Source organism: Lissotriton vulgaris, chromosome 9, assembly GCF_964263255.1.
Source record: "Lissotriton vulgaris chromosome 9, aLisVul1.2, whole genome shotgun sequence".
Lineage (NCBI taxonomy): Eukaryota > Metazoa > Chordata > Amphibia > Caudata > Salamandridae > Lissotriton > Lissotriton vulgaris.
The window spans coordinates 33,368,310-33,392,192 of record NC_141697.1 but is presented as its reverse complement, the minus strand read 5'-3'; the positions used below and the strand labels follow the sequence as shown (position 1 = coordinate 33,392,192).

At 50.9% G+C, this 23,883-nt stretch overlaps 1 protein-coding gene across 3 annotated transcripts in view; it reads left to right on the top strand.

The window, feature by feature from the left end:
• G2E3 (G2/M-phase specific E3 ubiquitin protein ligase) overlaps nt 1–23,883 on the top strand; it is a 446,104-nt gene that overhangs the window by 156,872 nt on the left and 265,349 nt on the right. For all 3 annotated transcript variants that reach the window (XM_086936985.1, XM_086936986.1, XM_086936987.1), the window contains exon 6: nt 21,040–21,164. In XM_086936985.1, coding sequence (XP_086793111.1) covers nt 21,040–21,164 — 125 coding nt within the window. The remainder of the gene's footprint in view (nt 1–21,039; nt 21,165–23,883) is intronic.

The window sequence follows — 23,883 nt, the reverse complement described above, 5'->3', positions numbered from 1 at the left end:
AGGGGTTGAGGGTGAGGGGTTGAGGGTGAGGGGTTGAGGGTGAGTGGGGGTGAGTGTGGGTGAGGGGTTGAGGGTGAGTGGGGGTGAGGGGTTGAGGGTGAGGGGTTGAGGGTGAGGGGTTGAGGGTGAGGGGTTGAGTGTGGGTGAGGGGTTGAGGGTGAGGGGTTGAGGGTGAGGGGTTGAGGGTGAGTGGGGGTGAGTGTGGGTGAGGGGTTGAGGGTGAGTGGGGGTGAGTGTGGGTGAGGGGTTGAGGGTGAGGGGTTGAGGGTGAGTGGGGGTGAGTGTGGGTGAGGGGTTGAGGGTGAGGGGTTGAGGGTGAGTGTGGGTGAGGGGTTGGGGGTGAGTGGGGGTGAGTGGGGGTGAGTGGGGGTGAGTGAGGGTGAGGGGTTGAGGGTGGGTGAGGGGTTGAGGGTGGGTGTGGGGTTGAGGGTGAGGGGTTGTGTGTGGGTGTGGGGTTGAGGGTGTGGGGGTTGAGGGTGAGGGGTTGAGGGTGAGTGGGGGTGAGTGTGGGTGAGGGGTTGAGGGTGAGTGGGGGTGAGTGTGGGTGAGGGGTTGAGGGTGAGGGGTTGAGGGTGTGGGGTGAGTGTGGGTGAGGGGTTGAGGGTGAGGGGTTGTGGGTGGGGGTTGAGGGTGTGGGGTTGAGGGTGTGGGGTTGAGGGTGTGTGGGGGTGGTGTGGGTGAGGGGGTTGTGGGTGAGGGGTTGAGGGTGAGTGGGGGTGTGTGTGGGTGGGGGTTGAGGGTGAGTGGGGGGTGGTGTGGGTGGGGGTGGGGTGAGTGGGGGTGTGTGTGGGTGAGGGGTTGAGGGTGAGGGGTTGGGGGTGAGTGGGGGTGAGTGTGGGTGAGGGGTTGAGGGTGAGGGGTTGAGGGTGAGTGGGGGTGAGGGTGAGTGGGGGTGAGTGTGGGTGAGGGGTTGAGGGTGTGGGGGTGAGTGGGGTGGGGGTGTGGGGTTGAGGGTGGTGGGGTGGGGTGAGTGGGGGTGGGTGGGTGGGTGGGTGAGTGGGGGGTGGTGTGGGGGTGGTGTGGGGTGAGTGGGGGGTGGGGGTGAGGGGTGGGGTGTGGTGTGGGTGAGGGGTTGGGGTGAGGGGGTGAGTGTGGGTGAGGGGTTGAGGGTGAGGGGTTGAGGGTGGGTGGGGGTTGGGGTGGGGGGTGGGGTGGGTGGGGGTTGAGGGTGAGGGGTTGAGGGTGTGGGGTGTGGGTGAGGGGGGGTGAGTGTGGGTGAGGGGTTGGGGTGGGGGTTGGGGTGTGGGGGGGGTGGTGTGGGTGAGGGGGTGGGGTGAGGGGTTGAGGGTGAGGGGGGGGTGAGTGTGGGTGAGGGGTTGAGGGTGAGTGGGGGTGATGGGGTGAGTGGGGGTGGTGTGGGTGAGGGGTTGAGGGTGAGGGGTTGAGGGTGAGTGGGGGTGAGTGTGGGTGAGGGGTTGAGGGTGAGGGGTTGAGGGTGAGTGGGGGTGAGTGTGGGTGAGGGGTGAGGGTGAGTGGGGGTGAGTGTGGGTGAGGGGGTGAGGGTGAGTGGGGGTGGTGGGGGTGAGTGGGGGTGAGTGGGGGGTGGTGGGGGTGGTGGGGGGTGAGTGGGGGTGAGTGGGGGTGAGTGGGGGTGAGTGGGGGGTGGGTGGGGGTGTGTGGGGGTGAGTGAGGGTGAGGGGTTGGGGTGGGTGAGGGGTTGAGGGTGAGGGGTTGAGTGTGGGTGAGGGGTTGAGGGTGGGGGTGGTGTGGGTGAGGGGTTGGGGTGGGTGAGTGTTTGAGGGTGGGTGAGGGGTGAGGGTGGGGGTTGAGGGTGAGGGGTTGAGGGTGAGTGGGGGTGGTGGGGTGAGTGGGGGTGAGTGGGGGTGGTGTGGGTGGGGGTTGAGGGTGGTGGGGGTGGTGTGGGTGAGGGGTTGAGGGTGAGTGGGGGTGAGTGTGGGTGAGGGGTTGAGGGTGAGGGGTTGAGGGTGAGTGGGGGTGAGTGTGGGTGAGGGGTTGAGGGTGAGGGGTTGAGGGTGAGTGGGGGTGAGGGTGAGTGGGGGTGAGTGTGGGTGAGGGGGTGGTGGTGGGTGGGGTGGTGGGGTGAGGGTGAGGGTGAGGGTGAGTGAGGGTGGGTGAGTGTGAGTGAGGGTGAGGGGTTGAGGGTGAGTGAGGGTGAGGGGTTGAGGGTGAGTGAGGGGTTGAGGGTGAGTGAGGGTGAGGGGTTGAGGGTGAGTGAGGGGTTGAGGGTGAGGGGTTGAGGGTGAGTGAGGGTGAGGGTGAGTGAGGGGTTGAGGGTGAGGGGTTGAGGGTGAGTGAGGGTGAGTGAGGGTGGGTGAGTGTGAGTGAGGGTGAGGGGTTGAGGGTGGGTGAGGGGTTGAGGGTGGGTGAGGGGTTGAGGGTGGGTGAGGGGTTGAGGGTGACCCATTTTCAGAACACACACTAACAACTAAAAATGTATCGCAACTACTTGCCAAGGCACCACAGTACATGCAAAACTCCACCTGCAATGCATTCTTCCAGATGTTTAAATGTACTGAACCCAAGATATTAAAGAAGCTTGTTCTGGGAGAGGTTGAGATACTTGCTCTACAAAATTGATAGTACTCAGGTTTGTAATATTAACTTCAGAACCACGTGAAAAGTGGGTGCTTCAGGGATACATCAAACACCGAAAGGGCACTACACCAATGCAAGCAAAAGGAAATTGCTATTATTTAGGCACACGTGCTATAACACCAAAATGTATCGAAATAAAAACTCACTACGTAATGTGCCAGCACAAACCACTGGTTTATTTACGGATACCTTTGTAACAAATTCTGGGTTGGCCTTAATGAAAACAATGTTGGGGTTGAACAGTAAACATTCACCACCTTACAATTTAGCAGAGGGAAAGGGCAAAATAGATTAATCTCAGTAAGCAGTAAAAAGAAGAATTACGCTGATGTACATCCGAATCGAGTTGGCCATTTCGCCAGAGCACTAAATGCAGTTAGTGGCATTGTAGAATGGAAGGACGGTCAATAAATAAGATGCCGACGCGAAAGATAGGGGCACTAACGGTGATTGGTACACAAAGTTAACACTGAACAAAATAACCTGTGGAGGCGTCAATACTTACGCGACAAGTACTTTGTAAAAACAAAAACAAACAAGTTTGTGGCCAGCGTCAGCGCCCTTTTGGCAGTCTTCCAAGGCAGCAGTAGCTGTGTGTGTTTTTCTCACGTTCAGTACAATTCCCACTTTCGTAGACACACAAAGGCACCGGAAACAGGATCGATAATTGAACCTCCGAGAGCAGGTCTGTGCAGGGGAAGCTGCCTCGGGCTGGGGGTTCCATGGGGGTGGGGGCGCGGGGCAGATGGCTTTCATCTGTAGTCTGCACACGTGTTCCTTCAGAACCGAAAGCAGCGTCAGGAGGAAGAGCCCGCGTGGAAGCGGTAGCCAAGAGGTGTTTATTGATGTTGCCAGAGAGCACATAGTGCATGAGATAGAGACAGAGCACGCAAAAGGTGGAATTCTGTGAGAGGAGAGCCATCGTAAATTGCTGTTACGTGTGGTAACAGGTGAGGGGGAAATGTGCGGGACGTTAGGCTAAGTACTTACATGCAGCGGAATTAGTCCTACTTGCTAGGAGAATCAATGAGAAGGATGACGCTGCTTGCACTGGTCCGAGTGTTTGTGGCAAGGCGGAAAGCCTCCTGGTTATGGAGGCATTTGGCTGTAATAAGCCTGTGTGGAAGGACCAGAGCAGGACGGGAAATTCTATGACGGAAGGGAGTGCAAGACTGCGGCGGCCATGTTGAGTGAGTGAAGGAGAGGCCGTAATTAAACAAAAGTTATGGCTCAAGAGGACAGAGAGCAGATTACAGATTTAGAACAAGTGAAAAAATTGCATATTGTAAAAGTAAAATGATGTTAAGGCTGTGGAAGTCGAGCCTGCTTAACGGGTATTTGTATTAAAATAACGTGCCTAGAACTTATGCAGGATCGATAATTGAACCTCCGAGAGCAGGTCTGTGCAGGGGAAGCTGCCTCGGGCTGGGGGTGCTAGGGGGAGGGGGCGCGGGGCAGATGGCTTTCATCTGTAGTCTGCACACGTGTTCCTTCAGAACCGAAAGCAGCGTCAGGAGGAAGAGCCCGCGTGGTTTCAACGGAGGGTGCAACGCCCGTGAGATGCCCCGGGTTCGGTGAGGCGCAACCAGGAAGCCGGGAAAAGGGAGCCAGGAAGTAGGAAACCGAGGATCCGGCGAGGGCAGAGACAAGAGGAAATCAGGGGACGATCGGGGGTGCAAGGGAAATCGGAACCCCGGCAGGAGAAGATCAGGAGCTAGGAAAAGATCGGGAGGCGGAGAGTTGAGGCAGGCAGGCAGGCATGGGAGGAGAGGAGGAGGGGGGAGGAGAGTAGGGGAGGCACGGCCTAGCGGCCGTGCAATCAAGTAGTGAGGGGGCGGAGTTGTGGGAAGGCTGAGAGAGAGAGTAGGCGGCTGGGGGCATGTGCACGCGCATTTAAGCTCAATGCGCGTGCGCATTGAGCTTAAATTTATCGTGCACTGCAAGGAATCTCCACGATTCCTTGCAGTGTGGATAAAGAGTGGATAACTCGCAATACTCTCGCCTTGCTCGATGCGCATGCGCATCGACAGGCGAGACCTAAAAACAGGTTTCACAAGGGAGCGTTCAAAGAGGTACCGGGTGCATAGCGAGGGACAGTGTTTATTCAAGAATTTTCCTCATCTGAAAGAAAACCGGAGAATGGCGCCCCATCTTCGACCTACTCCACCTCAACAAATTCTCTGAAAAAATCCTTTTGTATGTTCTTTTCAAGGGGTGCTTCAGTTCGTAAATCAAGGCAATCACATGACTACCTTAGATCTTCAGGACACCTATTTCCACATCACCATTCACCCCACGCACAGGAAATTCTTACGTTTCAGAGTGGCCGACATGGACTATTCGTTCCGTTTTCTCCTATTCGGCCTTCGATAAGATTTTCAATCTGGCAGCTCTTTTCCTCTTAAAGCAAAACACACAAGATGATAGACGGAATGTTGCACATTGGAAAAACATTCACCCCTAATCACAGATCTGGGTATAATCCATCGTTATTTTGCTCACCACGCCACCCCAGTTCAGACATGGCCATATGCAAATCAGTCTTGACCCTGTGCCTCATAAGAACAATCCAGCCCGAACTGCCAAGCTATGTCTTCCCTGGACCAGAATCAAGCATCCTAGGGCCAGTTTCTGGCCATCAGCCAAGATAGCTTGACTCCGGTGGCGTAGTGAGCACGGGACCCACGTCTGGGCATACCCTTCCCACATAGGGTGAAAAGCCCGAGACGTGGGTCCCGTGCTCACTACGCCACTGGAGTCAAGCTATCCTGACTGATAGCCAGCAACCGGCCCTAGGCCCTGGGACTTCTCCTTCCTGACCCTTCATTCATTTTTAACCTATCATGCCTACTACTCCTTTTAATCCATACATTCCTTATTTTCCCTCCCATCACGGGGACGACTAAGGTAACACAGGGGATGAGCCACAGCCTCAATATGACTTCCCACAGGACCCTGAACCACAAGAACCATGGTAAGAGCCAACTGACCCTTACAACACCCATCCCCGATATGTCCTCTTATCCTACTAAGCAGTCACCTACTTATGATACCGTAGTTTTTAATCCGCTCATCGACAGGGCTGCACAGTTTCACAATGTAGATATGCATAACAACCCTGTTGAGGAAGACTTCTTGTTTGACACCTTCCCTACATCAGAAAAAAGTGTCAAAACACTTCCCATGTTAAAGGGAGTTCTGAAACATGCACCTGACATATTTAAGGACACAGCCAGGGCACGGGTTATCAACCCCAGAATAGAGAAAGTATAGGGCAGCCCCTACAGACCCTACTTACATCAAAGGTCGGTTACTACTTGATTCACTGGTAGTGGCCAACGCACGTAAAAGCCAACTCTCAGACCACCGGGAGGCACCTCCCCCAGACAAGGAGTCAAAAATACTAGAGGCATCAGGGAAAAGAGTAGCAGCACAAGGCTTCAATTCGTGGAGGATCGCTAATACACAAGCTCTACTGGCTTGTTACAACAGGGTGCATTACGACCAGCTAGAGACCCTAATGCAACACCTACCTGAGCCTTTCAAAGCACAAGCCCAAGATCTCATACAGGAGGTAAAATTCATAACAAACTCCTCCATCAAATGCAGGCTTGACGCAGCAGACACTGCAGCTAGGTCAATCAACACTAGCGTCCTACTACGCAGACCTGCATGGCTGCGTATTTCTGGTTTTAAAAATGAGGTACAGTCCACTATCCTTAACCAGCCTGTTAATCAGGACTTTCTGTTTGGCCCTGCTGTCGACACCATTTTGGATAAAATGAAAAAAGCACAGACTGCAAAATCAATGGGGGCATTGCAATTTCAGCAACAAAGGGGCTCCTTTCGTCGCTCCTCATACAAGGCAAATACACAAGGACATACCTCACAAACCACGGCCTCATATAAAGGTAACTTACAAAGTTCCTTTACCAAAAACACAACCAGAGGAGGCTACAGAGGTAACAATACCAAGGGAAGAGGACGTTGAGGCAATAACACCATAGCCTCCACTGCCTCAAAACAGTGACTCTATTCCACTACCTCCAGACCACATAACACTGGTCGGAGGCAAACTCCAACAGTTCCTACCCGTCCGGAACACAATTACCACAGACAGGTGGGTGAGAGAAATTATCCAGTCTGGGTACTGCCTAGAACTGACTTCTACACCACCAAACATACCACCCAGACATCGTTCAATGTCCAGAGAACACATCACCCTGTTACAACTAGAGGTGAACTGCATGCTAGAAAAGGGGGCCATAGAGCAAGTCCCTTTCCAACAGAACGGGACAGGAGTGTACTCCCTATATTTCCTTATTTCCAAGAAGGACCGCTCTCTCAGACCAATATTAGACCTCAGACCCCTAAATCAATACATACTGTCGGAGCACTTTCATAGGATCACATTACAAGTGCTCCCGTTGCAGGGGGATTTCCTAGCAACACTGGACCTCAAAGATGCGTATTTCCACATACCCATACATCCAGCCCACAGAAAATACCTCAGGTTCACAGTAGGTCAACACTACCAATTCAAGGTTTTGCCCTTCGGGGTTACCGCGGCTCCAAGAGTGTTTACAAAATGCTTAGCGACCGTGGCAGCACATCTCTGGAGGCAGTACGTCCATGTGTACCCTTACCTGGACGATTGGCTTGTACAAGAAAAATCGTACCACCAATGTGCAGCACACACGGCTCAAACAATCCAGCTGTTACACAGCTTAGGATTCTCAATCAACTACACAAAATCACATCTGCATCCGTCCCACATACAGCAGTACCTGGGAGCGACCATAAACACCTCTGTGGCAAAGGCGTATCCAAACTCAGCAAGGATAGCCAGTATGCAGACACTCATTCGCAAATTCCTGCCAAAACACTCCTTGACAGCTCAAATCTTCATGCAACCCATAGGCATGATGGCCTCCTGCATATTCATTGTCCCCCATGCCAGACTTCGGATGCGCCCATTGCAGGAATGCCTAGCACAGCAATGGAACCAGGCTCAAGGACAACTAAAAGACCTATTGTTGGTAGACAGTCGCACTCACAACTCTCTGCAGTGGTGGAACCCACAAAACCTTTCCAAGGGGCGACTGTTCCAAGAGCCGGTTCCACAACTAGTACTAACAGCGGACGCATCACTGACAGGCTGGGGAGCCAACCTCCTTCACTACACAGTACAGGGCCTCTGGACAAACAAGCAGAGAAGGCTGCATATCAACCAACTAGCGTTGCTAGCGATATTCCTAGCCCTGAAAGCATTTCAGAAATACTTGTGCAGCAAGACTGTGTTGATCCGGACGGACAACATGACCGCAATGTACTATATCCAGAAACAGGGCGGAACGCACTCTCCACAGCTGTCCCATCTGGCACAGAGCATCTGGAAGTGGGCGATTCCCAAAAACATTTTTCTCCTAGCAGAACACCTTCCAGGGAAGGACAATAAAGTTGCCGACCTGCTCAGCAGGCACAGCCAGCAATTACACGAATGGGAGATTCACCCCCAGGTCCTCCAACCATTCTTCGAGGAGTGGGGTCACCCAGAAATACACCTGTTCGCCACAAAAGAAAACTCGAAATGCCAATACTTTGCCGCCAGGTTCCCACATCCATTGTCACAGGGCAATGCGATATGGATGAACTGGTCAGGCAGATTTGCGTACGCTTTTCCCCCAGCACCACTGATCCCGCTGGTGGCACGCAAACTGCGGCAACACTCCCTCACACTAATCCTAGTTGCTCCCACATGGGCGAGACAACCGCGGTACACGATGTTCCTAGAACTCTCAGTAGTTCCCCATCAAAGACTGCACCTTGCACCTCATCTTCTAACTCCAAACCATGGAGAAATCAGACACCCAGATCCCAACCAAATGAACCTAGCGAGCTGGCTCCTGAGGTCTTAGAGTTTGGATACCTTAACTTGCCCCCAGATTGCATGAATATCATTAAGGAGGCAAGAAAACCAACCATACGAGCGTGCTATGCTGCTAAATGGAAAAGATTTGTTATTTACTGCACCAATAACCAAATCAACCCCTTAGATGCATCAATACAAAACATTATATGTTACCTGCTGCACCTACAAAGATGTAACTAAGCATACTCTTCAATATGGCTACCCCTTGCTGCCATAGCAGCATACCTTCAAAACAGGCAACACCTTTCACTATTTCGAATAACCGCAATCAAAGCCTTCATGGAGGGTTTAAAAAGGGTGATACCTCCTAGGCACCCCCCTTCCCCAGTCTGGAATCTCAATATAGTGCTTACCAGACTCATGGCCCCTCCTTTCGAACCTTTACATTCATGCGAACTACAATTCCTAACGTGGAAAGTTGCATTCTGTAGTAGGAGATCTCTGTGTATAGTCATAATCTAGTGAATAGTCCCGCCCATGTGCGTGGACCCCGGCAATCAAAAATAATCTCTTAAATTGTCAAATCATGCAGAAACTGCAAAGACACTTAAGAGAGAATTTAAAGACAAATAATGCAGCCTATATCCACAGGCTACACTGTCCAGTACTTCAACTAGAAATTCCACCAAACACCACACACAACACAGCCTGCCCAGTTTCTACCATAGAGAAACTTGCCTCTACCAGTAAACGACTCTGGAATGATAGAGAGGAAGGCATGGACAGACAAGCCCCATAGGCTGCCATTATGTGGCTCAAATAGGATACTGTGCCTTTAAGAGAACTTTCCAGAACTTTCTCCCAGTATCCCAGAATGCACAGCAGGTCCCTTTTACTTTCAGTTCTTTTTTCCGGCTCCTGCTAACAGGACCCTGACATTGAGCTCTCCCTTTTTTCAAGGGTTTATATTGGATTTAAGTTCACTTTTTGACAAAGTGTTTGCAGTTTATATTCTTGGTGTTTCTCTTCTCTCCTGTGTGTTTGTCATGCTTTTTAGGGCTCTAATGCCTGCTCTTTTCGACAAATGCCCAGCATGTGAAAGGAAGAAGGCCAAGACTGATCCACACGACGTCTGCATTATTTGTCTCCCTGAAGCACATGTCCCTGAAGACTGTGACAGAACCTCTCAGCAAGGACCCTGAGGGAAAGGCTATAGATTAGGCTTCAAGGCCTGGAAGAGAGACGACTGCAGGCTGCAGGTGGGTCTGGGCAGGCTGGGAAGGTTGCCTCTGCCTCTGCTGAGGCCTCTGGGGGGCTCCCCAGAGGCAGGAAGACCAGCAAACGGCCCCGGTCTCAGAGGCGACATCCGACACCGGAAAAACGATGTTCGGAGTCGAGGAGAAAGAGGTCAGCGTCTGAGTCGTTCTCACTCCCCGAAGCGGCGCAGAAGGAGTTCTGGCGTCAGAAGTCACGCTGAGTCTGGTGGAGGGCACCGGAGGCGGCGATCACATACTGGAGGGGCTGGTTCGCAGTCCCCTTCCCCGAAGAAGTCACCGGGCTCGGTGTACTCTGTGGTATATACACCACCTCTGCCGAAGACACCTCCTCCCCCTATACCTAAGGAGAATCCTCCCGTCAACCCTCCTCTACCACCACTTCCGCCCGAAGGACAGCCAGCACCACCGCTCCCGCCGCATGGGCCCGCCCCTTGGCCGGAGATACCCCCTGTCCCTCCGCCGAGATCGGTGTCACTACCTCCTCTTCCTACACCACCTAAGGGGACTCCTAAACCACAACCCCAGGATAAGCCACGGAAGACTCCTCCACGGAAACCTGCGGAGCGCCCACGGACCGGGAGGTCATGCTCTCGGTCCCGGAGGAGGGAGCGATCGCGCAACAGGTCGTCCACACAGTCGAGACGCTGCCATAGGAGGCACAGATCTCGCTCTCACACGAGGTCCTCAGGGACCAGGGACTATTCTCCGACTTTGTCGGGATCGCCGGACACAAGGGTGTAGTCGGTTGATGACCTGGTGGCGTTCCATGATGTCCTATTGAGAGGCGCTGCCAAATTGGGCATATCCTTGACGGTGCCCACGCCTAAGAAATCAGTCATTTTCGAGACACTGCACCAGAAACACCGGTCTCGTCCACTACTTCCTCTGGTGCCGGGCCCGGAGGAACCGGCCATGGACCTTTTTCTCATCCCTGCGGTGACTAAGGCGGCACCATTGAGATTGCAGAAAAAATACCGGGCTCCCGATTCGGACCCGGCTTTTCTAAGGGTGGAACCTCCTCTGGATTCTGTGATTGTGACCGCGGCCCGCAAACAGCATGTCACCACCCCGGCCGAGTCTAGGCCCTGAGCACTTACTTCCCCCGGATCTGTTACCCACTCCGGTAGGGGGAAGCATTCAGTTTTTTCTGGCAGTGGAGAAAAATTACTCGGGACAAGTGGGTGCTGAATATTGTTTGCAATGGATAGTCTTCGGTTCACCAGCCCGCCTCCAGCAATTCCAACGGTCAGCTCGCAGTTTCAGCTGTGCGAGCTCCAGGCAGAGGCAGATATCCTGTTAAGGAAAAGGGCGATAGAAGACGTACCTCTGTATCAGAGAGGAAGAGGTCTGTACTCTCGGTTCTTCCTGGTTCGCAAGAAGGACAAGAATGAGTTCAGGCCCATTCTGGACTTGCGACAGGCAAACAGATGGATTCGCAGGGAAAAGTTTTGCATGCTGTCGTTGCATCAGATTTATCCTCCGTTGCAACAGGGAGACTGGCTATGTGCTATAGACCTACAGGATGCGTACTTCTATGTGCCCATTGTACACAAACACAGGAAGTTCCTGCGGTTCCAAGTCGGCACCAATCATTATCAATACACAGTACTCCCATTCGGACTAAAGTCTGCGCCGAGAACATTCTCGAAGTGCATGGCAGTGGTAGCAGCACACCTACGGAAGAACAAGGTGTTCGTCTACCCGTACCTGGACGATTGGTTGATCAAGGCATCCTCCTTCTCGGAAGCGCGAGCACACTTCCAGAAGACGAGCCTTCTCTTGAACAAGCTGGGGTTGCACATCAACATGTCCAAGTCTGTCCCGACTCCGGTCCAATGCATACAGTACTTGGGAGCCTCCATCAATACGCTATCAGCAAGCATGTCTCCTTCGGAAGAGCGACGATTATCACTCCTTCGGAAGGCTCAGGCTCTTATGACCACTCCATCTAAAACAGTGAGGACGGTGTCTTCTCTACTGGGATCGATGGCCTCTTGTATCTTCCTAAAGCCACACGCACGGCTGCACATGAGACCGCTGCAGGAGTGCTTGGAGGACCAGTGGGATCAGGGGAAAGGATCTTGGGACGACAAGATACGACTGTCTCTGCATGCTCTTCAGTCGCTGAAGTGATGGTGTTCAGCGGAGAATCTCCTCAGGGGGGTTCCCTTCCACAAGGACATTCCCACGCAGACTGTCGTGATGGATGCTTCTCTCCAGGGGTGGGGAGCGTACACGGGAAAACCTGCAGAATCAAGTAACGTGGTCCCCGATGGAGGCCATGTATCACATCGATTTCCTGGAACTCAGAGCTGTTCACTTGGCACTGAAGGCCTTTCTTCTGTCCTTTCAGACAAACTCACTGCTTGTACAGACTGACAATACCACCTCGATGTATTACCTCAACAAGCAGGGGGGCTCGAGATCATGCACTCTGTCGCAGGAGGCGCAGGCGATCTGGCACTGGCTTCTGGCCAGAGGACTGACGATAACAGCTACCCATCTGCCAGGTGTGCAGAATGTTCAGGCGGACGCACTGAGCAGACTGATTCAGGAAAACCACGAATGGGTCATAAACGACAAAGTACTAGGAGAAGTCTTCGTAAGGTGGGGGACTCCAGACGTAGATCTGTTCGCCACCGCCCAAAACAGCAAATGCCGAGACTTTGCCTCCAGGTACTACCAGCAGGGGACGCTGGGGAATGCGTTATGGATCAACTGGTCGAACAGCTTTCTGTACGCCTTTCCTCCCATTCCCCTGATTCCGGCGGTGCTCATCAAACTGGCCTGGTCCAGGGCTCGGATGATACTCATTGCCCCGGAATGGCCCAGACAGTGGTGGTTCACGGACCTGCTTCACCGGTCTCTCCTTCCTCACATTCGGCTGCCATGCAGGCCGGACCTTCTCACGAAGTTCGGGGGGCAGATGTTGCACCCCAACCTCTCGTCTTTGAGTTTGGCGGCATGGCTCCTGAGAGAGTGCAATATGGCCATCTAAATCTGCCCGAAGATTGCATGGACATACTGAAGGAGTCTAAGAGACCTTCCACCCGGACTTCCTATGCTTACAAGTGGAAGAGGTTCTGTATCTGGTGTCAGTCCAAGAACTATGACCTGACGACGTGCAAGGAAGAAGTCATCCTTCCTTACCTTCTACATTTGGCGCTGTCTGGCCTTAATGTTCATTCCAGTAAGGTTCATCTTGCTGCATTGACTGCCTACAGGAAATGCCCTTCAGACTTCCTTCTACCAGATCCCTGTGATCAATGATTTTTTGGAAGGCTTGAAGAAAGTGCTCCCTCCTGTCAGGCTTCCTTCGCCTTCATGAGAATTGAATGTGGTGCTGTCCAGATTGATGAAGGAGCCTTTTGAACCTATTCATAAGGCTTCGTTGCAGCACCTGTCCTGGAAGGCGGCGTTCCTCGTGGCCATTACATCGGCCCGCAGGGTGAGTGAAATTCAGGCGTTGTGTTGCCAAGAACCTTATACTGTGTTTCATGCTGCTAAAGTTATGCGTACTCACCCTAAATTTCTTCCCAAGGTTATTTCTGATTTTCATGTCAACCAGACCATAACGTTGCCTACGTTTTTTCAGAATCCTTCATCTCCAGCGGAAAGGTCTCTACATTCCCTGGATGTTAGGAGGGTGTTGAAATTTTATGTGGATAAAACCAAAGATATTTGTAGGTCAGACCAATTATTTGTCAATTATGGATCGGTCAGGATGGGTCTTGCTACCTCTAAGCAGTCCATCTCTAGGTGGATTGTGTCCTGCATACAGTTGTTACCAAAAAGGTAATAAGACCTTAGGGGGTAAACCGAAGGCTCATTCCACCAGGGGAAAAGCTGCCACGACAGCTTTACTCCGTAATGTTCCGATTGCAGATATCTGCAAGGCGGCCACTTGGAAGTCGGTTCATACCTTTGCTAAGCATTTCTGTCTGGACACTGATGCCAGGACAGATGCTCCGGTTGGGAAGGCTTCGCTGCGGAATTTGTTCGCACAATATTGGTGTTCATTTCTTTTCTCCACCGCCGCTTTGGTGTGGGGATGGGCTTGCCATTATTTTCACTAGATTATGACTATACCCAGAGATCCCCTAATACAGAAGGAGCAGTTTCTGTCCTGTAACTCCAGTTCTGTAGTAGGGGTATCTGTTAGTCATAAGCGCCCGCCCTCCTCCCCGGTGGAGATAAATATTCATGTAAGGAATGCTACAGGTCTGGCGTGCCATGCCTTCAAAAAGAACTGAAAGTAAAAGGGACCTGCTGTGCATTCTGGGATACTGGGAGAAAGTTCTGGAAAGTTCTCTTAAAGGCACAGTATCCTATTTGAGCCACATAATGGCAGCCTATGGGGCTTGTCTGTCCATGCCTTCCTCTCTATCATTCCAGAGTCTTTTACTGGTAGAGGCAAGTTTCTCTATGGAAGAAACTGGGCAGGCTGTGTTGTGTGTGGTTTTGTTTGGAATTTCTAGTTGAAGTACTGGACAGTGTAGCCTGTGGATATAGGCTGCATTATTTGTCTTTAAATTCTCTCTTAAGTGTCTTTGCAGTTTCTGCATGATTTGACAATGTAAGAGATTATTTTTGATTGCCGGGGTCCACGCACATGGGCGGGACTATTCAATAGATTATGACTATAACTGAGATACCCCTACTACAGAACTGGAGTTACAGGACAGAAACTACACTTTCTTGGTGGCCTTCACCTCCCCCAGAAGAGTGAGTGAATTACAAGCGCTTACAGTTCAAGAACCTTTCATGCAGGTACATACCAACAGGGTGGTTCTTTGAACAAACCCTAAATTCATGCCTAAGGTTGTATCCAATTTCCATATCAACCAATCAATAGAACTGCCAGTGTTCTTTCAAAATCCAGTCAGTAGCTGAGAGCCCTGCACCCACTAGACGTAAAAAGAGCTCTACTTTACTATGTGGACAGAACTAAATCCTTTAGGAAAACAAAGCAACTGTTTGTTGCCTTTGCACCACAACACTAAGGGAATCCAATTTTTGAAATCAGGAATAGCCATATGGATAGTTAAATGCATTCAGATATGCTATCAAAAGGCAAAACACACTTTAACCGTCCCCCCCAAGAGCACACTCCACTAGGAAAATGGGGGCATCCATGGCTTTCCTAGGAAATATTCCTCTTGAAGATATCTGTAAGGCAGCCACATGGACCACCATACACAGTTTCACAAAACATTACTGTGTAGATGTACAAACTAAACAGCAAGCTGCTGTAGAGCAGGCTGTCCTCAAAACTCTTTTTCAAACTGCTACAGCTGGTACATGTAGCCACCGCTAGAGGAGATACTGCTATACAGTCTATGCACAAGATATGAGTTCAGCAGCCCAAATGCCTCGAACGGAATATGCTACTTACCAGTATGCATGTAAATGTAGTGTACTTGTAAAGCGCACAGCTGCCCCAGCAACAGGGCATCCCGGCACTGTAGAACGCTGTGGAACCCTTCCTGGCTCTCCCTGTGAGATGCCCCTCCTGGGCACCCCCAAGGTGAAGCCTGGCATCCCAGTGTTGTTGGGGCCGTTGTGGAGATTAAGCAAGCTATTGCCCAGAGTTGCAGCGTGGGACCCATGATTAGAGTAGGCGCCTAGGCGAGAATTATCGAGTCCGCGGACAATGAGCCCAAGAACCTGCCGCGTTGGGACTTGAACCCTGGTCCCCGGCCTGATCTCTGCTTCAGAGTCTGCCGCTTAAACCAGTGAGCCACACTTCTCCACCATCTGTTCTTGGCATGTAGGGCTGGTGACATTTATTGCCCGCCCTCCTCCCCTGTCGCTGTAGCAACTGCAGCATTCTCTCTGGCATGGCCATCTCTTACTTTACTGTCCATCTCTTCCACAATGGCGAAAAACAGTCTGAGGATGGTGAGGATGCCCATGCGCACTGTAGTTCAGGGGAGGAGTTACCTATCTCGTGATACTTCGAAGACTCTTCCAAGACAACAAGTGCAATCATCCGTACCCAACACTAGGTGGCGATCTATGCACAAGCTATGAATGTCAGCAGCCCTACATGCCAAGAACAGATTCATACTGGTAAGTAGCATATTCCTTACACATTAGGCAATAGGTTTATTGGTTTGAGAGTGGACTACCTTGTAGATGGGTCCAAAACAGGAATTACAAATGTGTGCCGTTTGTTTTTGAGAAATAGGTAGCTATATATAGGGACAGTGCATGATTAGTTTTAAAAATGTCATTGTTTACCATAGGAGCGAATATTATCATTAAAATAATGGAGTCCTACCCTGGAAGTGTTTGTAATGACTCATACGATGAAAAATAAATGATGAATGTTAGGAGAATCCAGTAATAGTTCAGGTATTATTTTTTGCTGCAAAATAGTTTACATTATCCCTCAATAGTCCTTTTGTTTTTTCAGTACTGCCCGGACAGCATTTGGATTTTGCCAACAAGCAGTTTAGAAACCTGTGGTGGTGGCAGGAGCTGGTCCATCTTACATACTGGATGCCCTTCTGCCCTCCAAGGGTGGCCAGTGTCAATCAATGTTGTTTCCCTCCGTTGGGGGCGGTCACCTTGATGCATTGGAGATCAAGGGCTTGTGGACGACCACAGAGCAGAAATCTCCTTTATCTGCTCGAGCTTCGGGTGAGCTACCTGGTCTGCAAGAGTTTGCTGTCTTCCATCTACAGCCTATCATTTTGGGTCCTGACAGACTGTACAACTGCAGTGCGGTACGCCAACAACCAAGGTGGCATGGGCTCGCACTCAAAATTCCCAGACGCACTGAAGCAGTGGTCTTCAGGTCAGGCTCACAATGTCTGGCTGGTCATGAGTCTTTTGGTGGGCTCCTTGCACGTGAGCAGATTATCTCATATAACATATTACAGAAAATGAGCGCCATCTTCACCTGGATGTGGTTTAATCCTTTTCACTCTGAGGAACATATTTGCGACTTGTATGAACACACACTCTGCAATTCTGTGCCCTACAGTCATTCTGTGCGGAGCTGTGGGAGATGCTGGAGCGGGGACTTAAATCTGTTATACCTTTCTTCCCATCTGGGATTCCTCTTAATTCTGAGGAAGCCGCCTCTGATCTCCTCTACCGGTTCCTGTGAAGACCTCTAAATACTGACCACCTCTGGGCATCGCAGGTTCTGTGCCGATCTCTGTATATGTGTAATAAGTGCAGTCAGGTTTCCGACATAGCTGCAGCTCTTATTCCCAAAAGGCAGAGTTCCATAGGTTCTCCTTCCACTCCTCTGTCTAATCTGTACCACGTGCTGATCCTTCCACCCGACATCCACTGTGCACTTTTGGTGTCTTCACTAGTCATCCACAGATGCACCTTTATGTTAGATGATCCTTGAAGATGCGGGGTTGGATGTAGCAAGCCAGCTGCTCAAAAGGAATGCTCATAGACTAGGCGGTAACGAGGAGTCCTACCGAAAACCACAATCTGAGCCTTTTGCTTTTGTTGATCTTTCATCACCTTTTGCAGATTTTTTTTTTGATTATTTATTCTATCGTGCCACTTGCATACTAGGAGTTCCAGTGGCAGTAAGTTCAACAGTAATGTTGACAAAGTACATGCCGTGCCTGCATTAAAGCCTACAATAGAGGTTGGAGGCCTAAAAGAGTAGAGACTATCCTCCTGACCATAGTCTCAAAAGTTATTTGGAAGACCAACAGGACTAAGGAGTTTTTGCTGAACTTATCCATTTGTTCCTTTCTTCTCATTCCAAGAACTAAGACTTTACATCAACATTCTAGATCTCTGGTCTGTTCTGCCTTGACACTTCGACTTCCTTCCCTCTTTCCAGGTGTCATAGGTACTAACCAAAGTGGATTGCATAAGGTCCCTGTTTTCCATAAAAATGGAAGCAGGGCAAGATCCGAAAGCGCAAGTCTTGTGGAACAGGAGTCTTCAGTCAAAAATGAAAAATCCCCAGAGAGCATCTGCCAAGCCTAAACAAATGATTGTGTGGGCTACCTCGGTATACTTTGGTCACTAGTGCAAGTTGAACAATCAGCAGGTCACAATGTCTAACTTGGACTCCCTTTGAACCACTTCAGTAGTTACAAACCGGAAATGCGAACATAATACTGTCGGGGAAGGACGGCCAGGTATTTGGAATAACGGTTTTCATTTCAGTTGTAAAGTATATATGCATAAGCTCCTTCTCCCTTATGCCCCGTTGACTCTCGATTGATGGTGGCTCAGTAGAACGATTCTGCTTAAGAGCAAGAAACCTACCTTTACTTTAAGTTGGCCTCTGTAGGTGTCCTTAATGGATTCGGGTACAGTGCTCCCTATCACTTGGTCATTAGGGCAGTATTTGGCTCATGCTATGAAAATCTGAACTGTGGTAGCCCCTAGAGTGCACACCTCCTTGGTTGCCTAGCAGGCCCATAAATTGGCATGTAAATGCTACATGAAATGTTTTTAATGTATTCTTTAACACTGCTTTTTAGGTCGATCCTAGCGCAGCGTGCATGCACTGCTCTGCTTGACTTTGTGAGGGCTTTCAGAAATTGCACCAGACGCTCGCACGCGCTTTTTGTTTTGTCCTATTGGCCTATGTGTGTCTTTTTAACAAAGACGGCACGCAATTGGCCAATAGTGGGAGCATTGCTCCGCCCAAGGGCTATTGGTTGCGGTTACCCACATCGGCAACATGTGTTTTGAATTATCGTGCACAGATGTGTGCACGATAATTCAATACACACGTCTCGGTGTGGTGCGCACGCACCACTCGTTTTTTTTGCTTTCTCATTATGACCATTCCTCCGCGCCCCGCTTCTCTCTCGTGGGCTTGTTTGGCCTGTACTTTCCCTTGGTATCTCAATCGCAAAATAGTGTACCAAAGTCAGCAGATACAAAAAATGCACACTTGTGAGATTTTAACCAACATAATATATAAGTATGTTTGGTTACGGCAGAAACTTAACCCCTTTGGTGCTCATGACGAGCTCAGCTCGTCATGAGGCACAGTTCTCGTGTGCTCATGACGAGCTCAGCTCGTCATGACCACACCCGTTTCTATTGTGGTCCAGCACAGGGGAAGAATATCACGAGCAGCCAAGGTGTTAAACAAGAAGCGTGTCTCTTGTATTAGATAGCGCGTGATCTGCTTTATACCTGATAAAAAAAACACGCAACCTGATTCTGGATAAAATCTCAGAATGGCCTCGTCACCGGACCTAACGTGTACAGTTCAAAGTGAAATAAATATTGTCTAAAATGGCGGCGCTGTTTTCCCCTCTCGTAGTGATTCTGCTGTTCAAGTGGGGTTCCCAGGGCCTGATTCACGCTCTCCTTTCTCGGCACAGAGCTCCTCCTCCTCTTGTACTTGATCACGCCCCTTTCATCCTGCCGTGTGTGCCCCCACGGTCACCCTGGCCGGCTGCGAGCAGCCCCCACCGGGTGTAGAGCCCTCATGCCCACCGCCGCCCTTGCAGCAGTCTCCCGATGACGCTGAGTTGACCCTCGTCTGGATCAACGTGCTACTCAACAATGGATTCAAGGAATCGGACCAGCTATTCAAGAAATACAGGTAAGGATGAGGAGGTGGTAAAATCCCAAGAGGGGTGCCAGGCAGCTGCTAGGGCCCACTGCACGTGTTGAAGACCCCTATTAAGGCGAGAGCGGTCTGCCCCACTGGTAAATACCCCGGATGGATCTGTTGGACTGTGGTCCACTTCACTTAGTGAAACCTTCGGATTGCCTGTGCTGTCACTTCCAGTGCATTAAAGCGAGAACCTGGTGGCGCAAACCCAACCTGCTACCTACGCTCAGTGTCTCCGCAGCCAGTGCTACGCGAGGGGTCCTGTTTTGCACTGTCATTCCCTCATGCGTTGTCTTTGTCTTCCGTGTCTTGCCAGTTCACCCACATATTGCCCGAAAGACCTTGCTCCTGACAGCTCTTTTGCTGGCTTTGTTCCCCAGAACCAGAGTGATGAAAGTGATACCGCCAGCATTGTCATTCTCACGTATTTATTGCACCCTTTTGTTGCAAGAACGATGTGTAGAACTGTTTTGCCCATTAAGGATCTAGATTTAAAGGCCCCTTTTAAACGTTGCTGAAAAGGAGAACCTTGCAACCTGTTCTCCTTAAAACATAAATTGCTTCTGGCCCTTCACAGAAGGGACTTTAGCCGTCGAAGCACTTGCTTTTGTGATACAAACGCCATAACTTATCAATTCAGTAAAAATGCAGCTCAGTGGGTTAATGTGTCTGTAACAGTAACTTGTTCAAATTGAAACAGGGCTAATGTAGTCTCTTTAACATTCTGATGATGCTTCTACTCACATTAAATATTTAACAGAAAATACGTATTTATACAGCTGCTCCTTTAGCTGGCTGACTGGCTCCCAAACAGTGGGATACCTGGCCCCTGTTACTCGGGCAAGAAAGCTCTTAATTGATCTTTCAAAGGAGGCTTAAAACTTGTTTTTTTTATTGGCTTAAAACTATATTGAGCTTTCCTCATAGGTGTTGCCAGAGTGTGAACTTTTAGCACAGGGACACTGGCTGAAGTAACCAGGTGCTGCATAACCACTTTATTATGATCTGTTCCGGTGTGTAAAAAAGATTTCAAAATTCACCAATTTTTTTTTCTGAACAAGTACATAATCTAAACAGTGTGCGAGATATTTGATGTGGTAAGTGTTCGTTTCCTTCTAAGATGGTATCTGCTTGGACCTGGATAACTCTGAGACAGTAGTTTCGTTCATTGACAGGTTTCAATGCATTGCCAGTATAAACAGACAGCTACACTTGTCTTGTAGTTGATTTAAAAAGGTATTTCACTTAGCATGTTTTTGTAAATAATAGAGTTCAGATTTTATTAAACATATACAATTTGCTACACTACTTTTCTCACTTATTTCTGATTTTGTGTATTAGGTTACAGGTTTGTACCATTTTATATGTTCCCATAGCACTTTTGGAAGCTAGGTCTGAACTGTTCTGGGATTCTTGTTGACAGAAGTCAAAGAGGTCTGGTGACATTGTGCTAGTTCTATTTACAACTTTTAACAAGCACTGGCCTAACCAATAGGTCTCGACTTTGGGACCTTGTAAGTGTTTAGCCATGCAACACTTGATGTTGCACCAAGGTTATTGTGCTGGATAACTAAACACTTATATGGTCCCAAAGGCGAGACCTGTTGGCTATGCCAATGGTTGTTATATTTTACTTTGCATTCCCAGCCTTATGAAGGGAATAAAAGATGCTATTAGTGGGGGAGGCACTTCACCTAGAAATTGCTGACTGGTAACTGAAAGTTGATGCTTTGGCTGATATTTATTTTAATTATTTTTTCATGTAGACTTGTACATTCTGCAGGAAGAAAGGTGCATCCATCGGCTGTGTAGGGCATCGTTGCAAGAAGAGCTACCACTATCCATGTGGAGTGCAGCAGGAATGCATCTTTCAGTTCATGGGTTCTTTTGCGTAAGTCTTCCTAAAATGTATTTATTGGGTCGTGAACCTAAATTTACCCCTGTGGCCTTCCTTCCCTACCGGGGCTGAAGCATTTATGTACAGCGTGAGGTTTTGTAATGGCGTGCTCTGGTGCACATGCATGACTGCAACCGTTGATTTTTCCTTCTGTTTTTACTGGCTGATAACTCTGCCTTTTCCATACATCCATTTGGGAAGGATGTGGTTTTCCCTCTAATTGTATGGATTTTATTTGAGTACTTAAATACAATCTCCAGTTTCTGTAGTAGGGGATCTCTGTGTATAGTCATAATCTAGTGAATAGTCCCGCCCATGTGCGTGGACCCCGGCAATCAAAAATAATCTCTTAAGTTGTCAAAATCATGCAGGAACTGCAAAGACACTTAAGAGAGAATTTAAAGACAAATAATGCAGCCTATATCCACAGGCTACACTGTCCAGTACTTCAACTAGAAATTCCACCAAAAATCACCACACACAGCCCAGCCTGCTAGTTTCTACCATAGAGAAACCTGCCTCCCCCAGTCAAAGACTCAGGAATGATAGAGAGGAAGGTAGGGACAGACAAGCCCCATAGGCTGCCATTATGTGGCTTAAATAGGATACTGTGCCTTTAAGAGAACTTTCCAGACTTCTCCCAGTATCCCAGAATGCATAGCAGGTCCAACTTACTTTCAGTTCTTTTTTTCCGGCTCCTGCTTACAGGACCCTGGCATTGAGCTCTCCCTTTTTCAAGGGTTTATTGAATTCGTTTTTGCACTTTTTGACTTTTAAAAGTGTTGCAGTTACTGCTTGGTGTTCTCTTCTCACTTTTGTGCTGTTTTTTAGGCGTTTTGGGGCTCCGAAATGCCTGGCCTTTTTGTTAAGTGCCCAGCATGTGAGAGGAAGAAGGCCAAAAGCGACCCCCATGATGTCTGCATCGTGTGCCTTCCAGAAGATCATGGCCCTGAGGAGTGTGTTATCTGCCAGCAACTTTCTGCTAGGACCCTCAGGGACAGATTGAAGATCAGGCTGGCTGGCCTGGAGGATAGGCGCCAACGTGCTGCAGGTGGGTCTGGGCAGCCTGGGAGGGATCCCTCTGCCTCTGCTGAGGCCCCTGGGGGGCTCCCCGGGGGCAGGAAGTCCAGCCAACGATCCCATTCTCCGTCGACGTCGAGGGCTTCGACGACGGCGTCGAGAGGGATGACGACGGCGTGCTCCCCGTCTCCCCGGGGCTCCGGGTCGAGACGGCGTGACGGCTCGACGGCGAAGGAGAAGCCGACGTCGAAGCCGCCGTCGACGTCATCGTCTTCGTCGACGTCGAGGTCTTCATACCGACGCCGAAGGCGCAGGGACGTGTATCGGCGCTCGCTGTCGAAGCGGCACCGACGCTCGCTGTCGAAGCGGCACCGACGCTCGCCGTCGAGGCGACCCCGTCGGTCGTCGTCGAGGCGACACCGCCGATCGACGTCGAGGGGCTCCTCGACGTCGGGGACATCAAGACGACGACGACCGGCGTCGAGGGCGGACCGCCCGACGTCGAGAGAGCGGTCGCGCAAGAGGAGATCGACGTCGAGGAGTCGACGATCGACGCCGAGGATGAGAGGGTCGACGTCGAGGGGACGACGTTCGACGCCGGAGTCCAGGAAGCGCCGTTCGACGCCGGAGAAGCGTCGTTCTGCGTCCAGCAGACAGCGGTCAGCGTCGAGGAGTAGGTCTCCCTCTCCCAAACGACGCAGAGGGGGCTCTAGCCCCAGGAGTCACGCCACTTCCAGTGGTCGCAAGAGGAAGAGGTCGCCTGCGGATGGGGATGGATCTCCGCAACCGTCCCCTAAAGGGTCACCGGGCTCGGTGTACTCGGAAGTGTACACTCCATCTCGACCCAGGACTCCTACTCCTCCACCCGTGCCGAAGGAGGACCCTCCGCCCATACCTCCACTTCCTACGGGGGATCCTGCTCCACCTCCGGTCCCACCGCATGGGCCCACCCCGCAGCCGGTGGTTCCTCCGCCGAGGTCCACTTCACTGCCGTCCCTGCCTGCTCCTCCCAAGGGGACCCCGAAACCGAAGCCCCGGGAGGATCCGAAGAGTCCCCGTGAGAAGCCACGGAAGACCCCTCCTCGCAAGCCGAAGGAGCGCACTAGAGCTGGCAGGTCTCGTTCTCGCTCTAGGCGCAGATCTTCCACGAGGTCGAGACACCGCCATAGGAGGCGCGAATCTCGCTCTCGCACGAGATCGTCTGGGACCAGGGACTATTCACCTACGCTGTCGGGGTCGCCGGACACCAGAGTGTCCCCGATAGATGACCTGGTTGCCTTTCAAGACGTCCTGTTGAGGGGCGCGGCGAAGCTAGGCATTACACTAACAGTGCCTACTCCGAAGACGTCCGTCATTTTCGAGACTCTGCATCAGAGGCACATGTCTCGTCCCCTCCTGCCCTTGGTGCCGGGCTTGGAAGAACCGGCTATGGCGCTGTTCCTCACCCCAGCTGTGACGAGAGCGGCCCCGTCCAGGCTACTAAAGAAATACCGGGCTCCCGACTCGGATCCGGCCTTCTTGAGAGCGGAGCCTCCGCCTGACTCCGTCATCGTCACGGCGGCCCGCAAGCAGCACGCCACCACTCCGACCTCCACGGTTCCTCCGGACAAGGAGTCTAGGTGGATGGACTCGGCGGGGCGAAAGATCTGTGGGACTTCCGCGACATCCATGAAAGCGGCGAGTGCCACGGCCC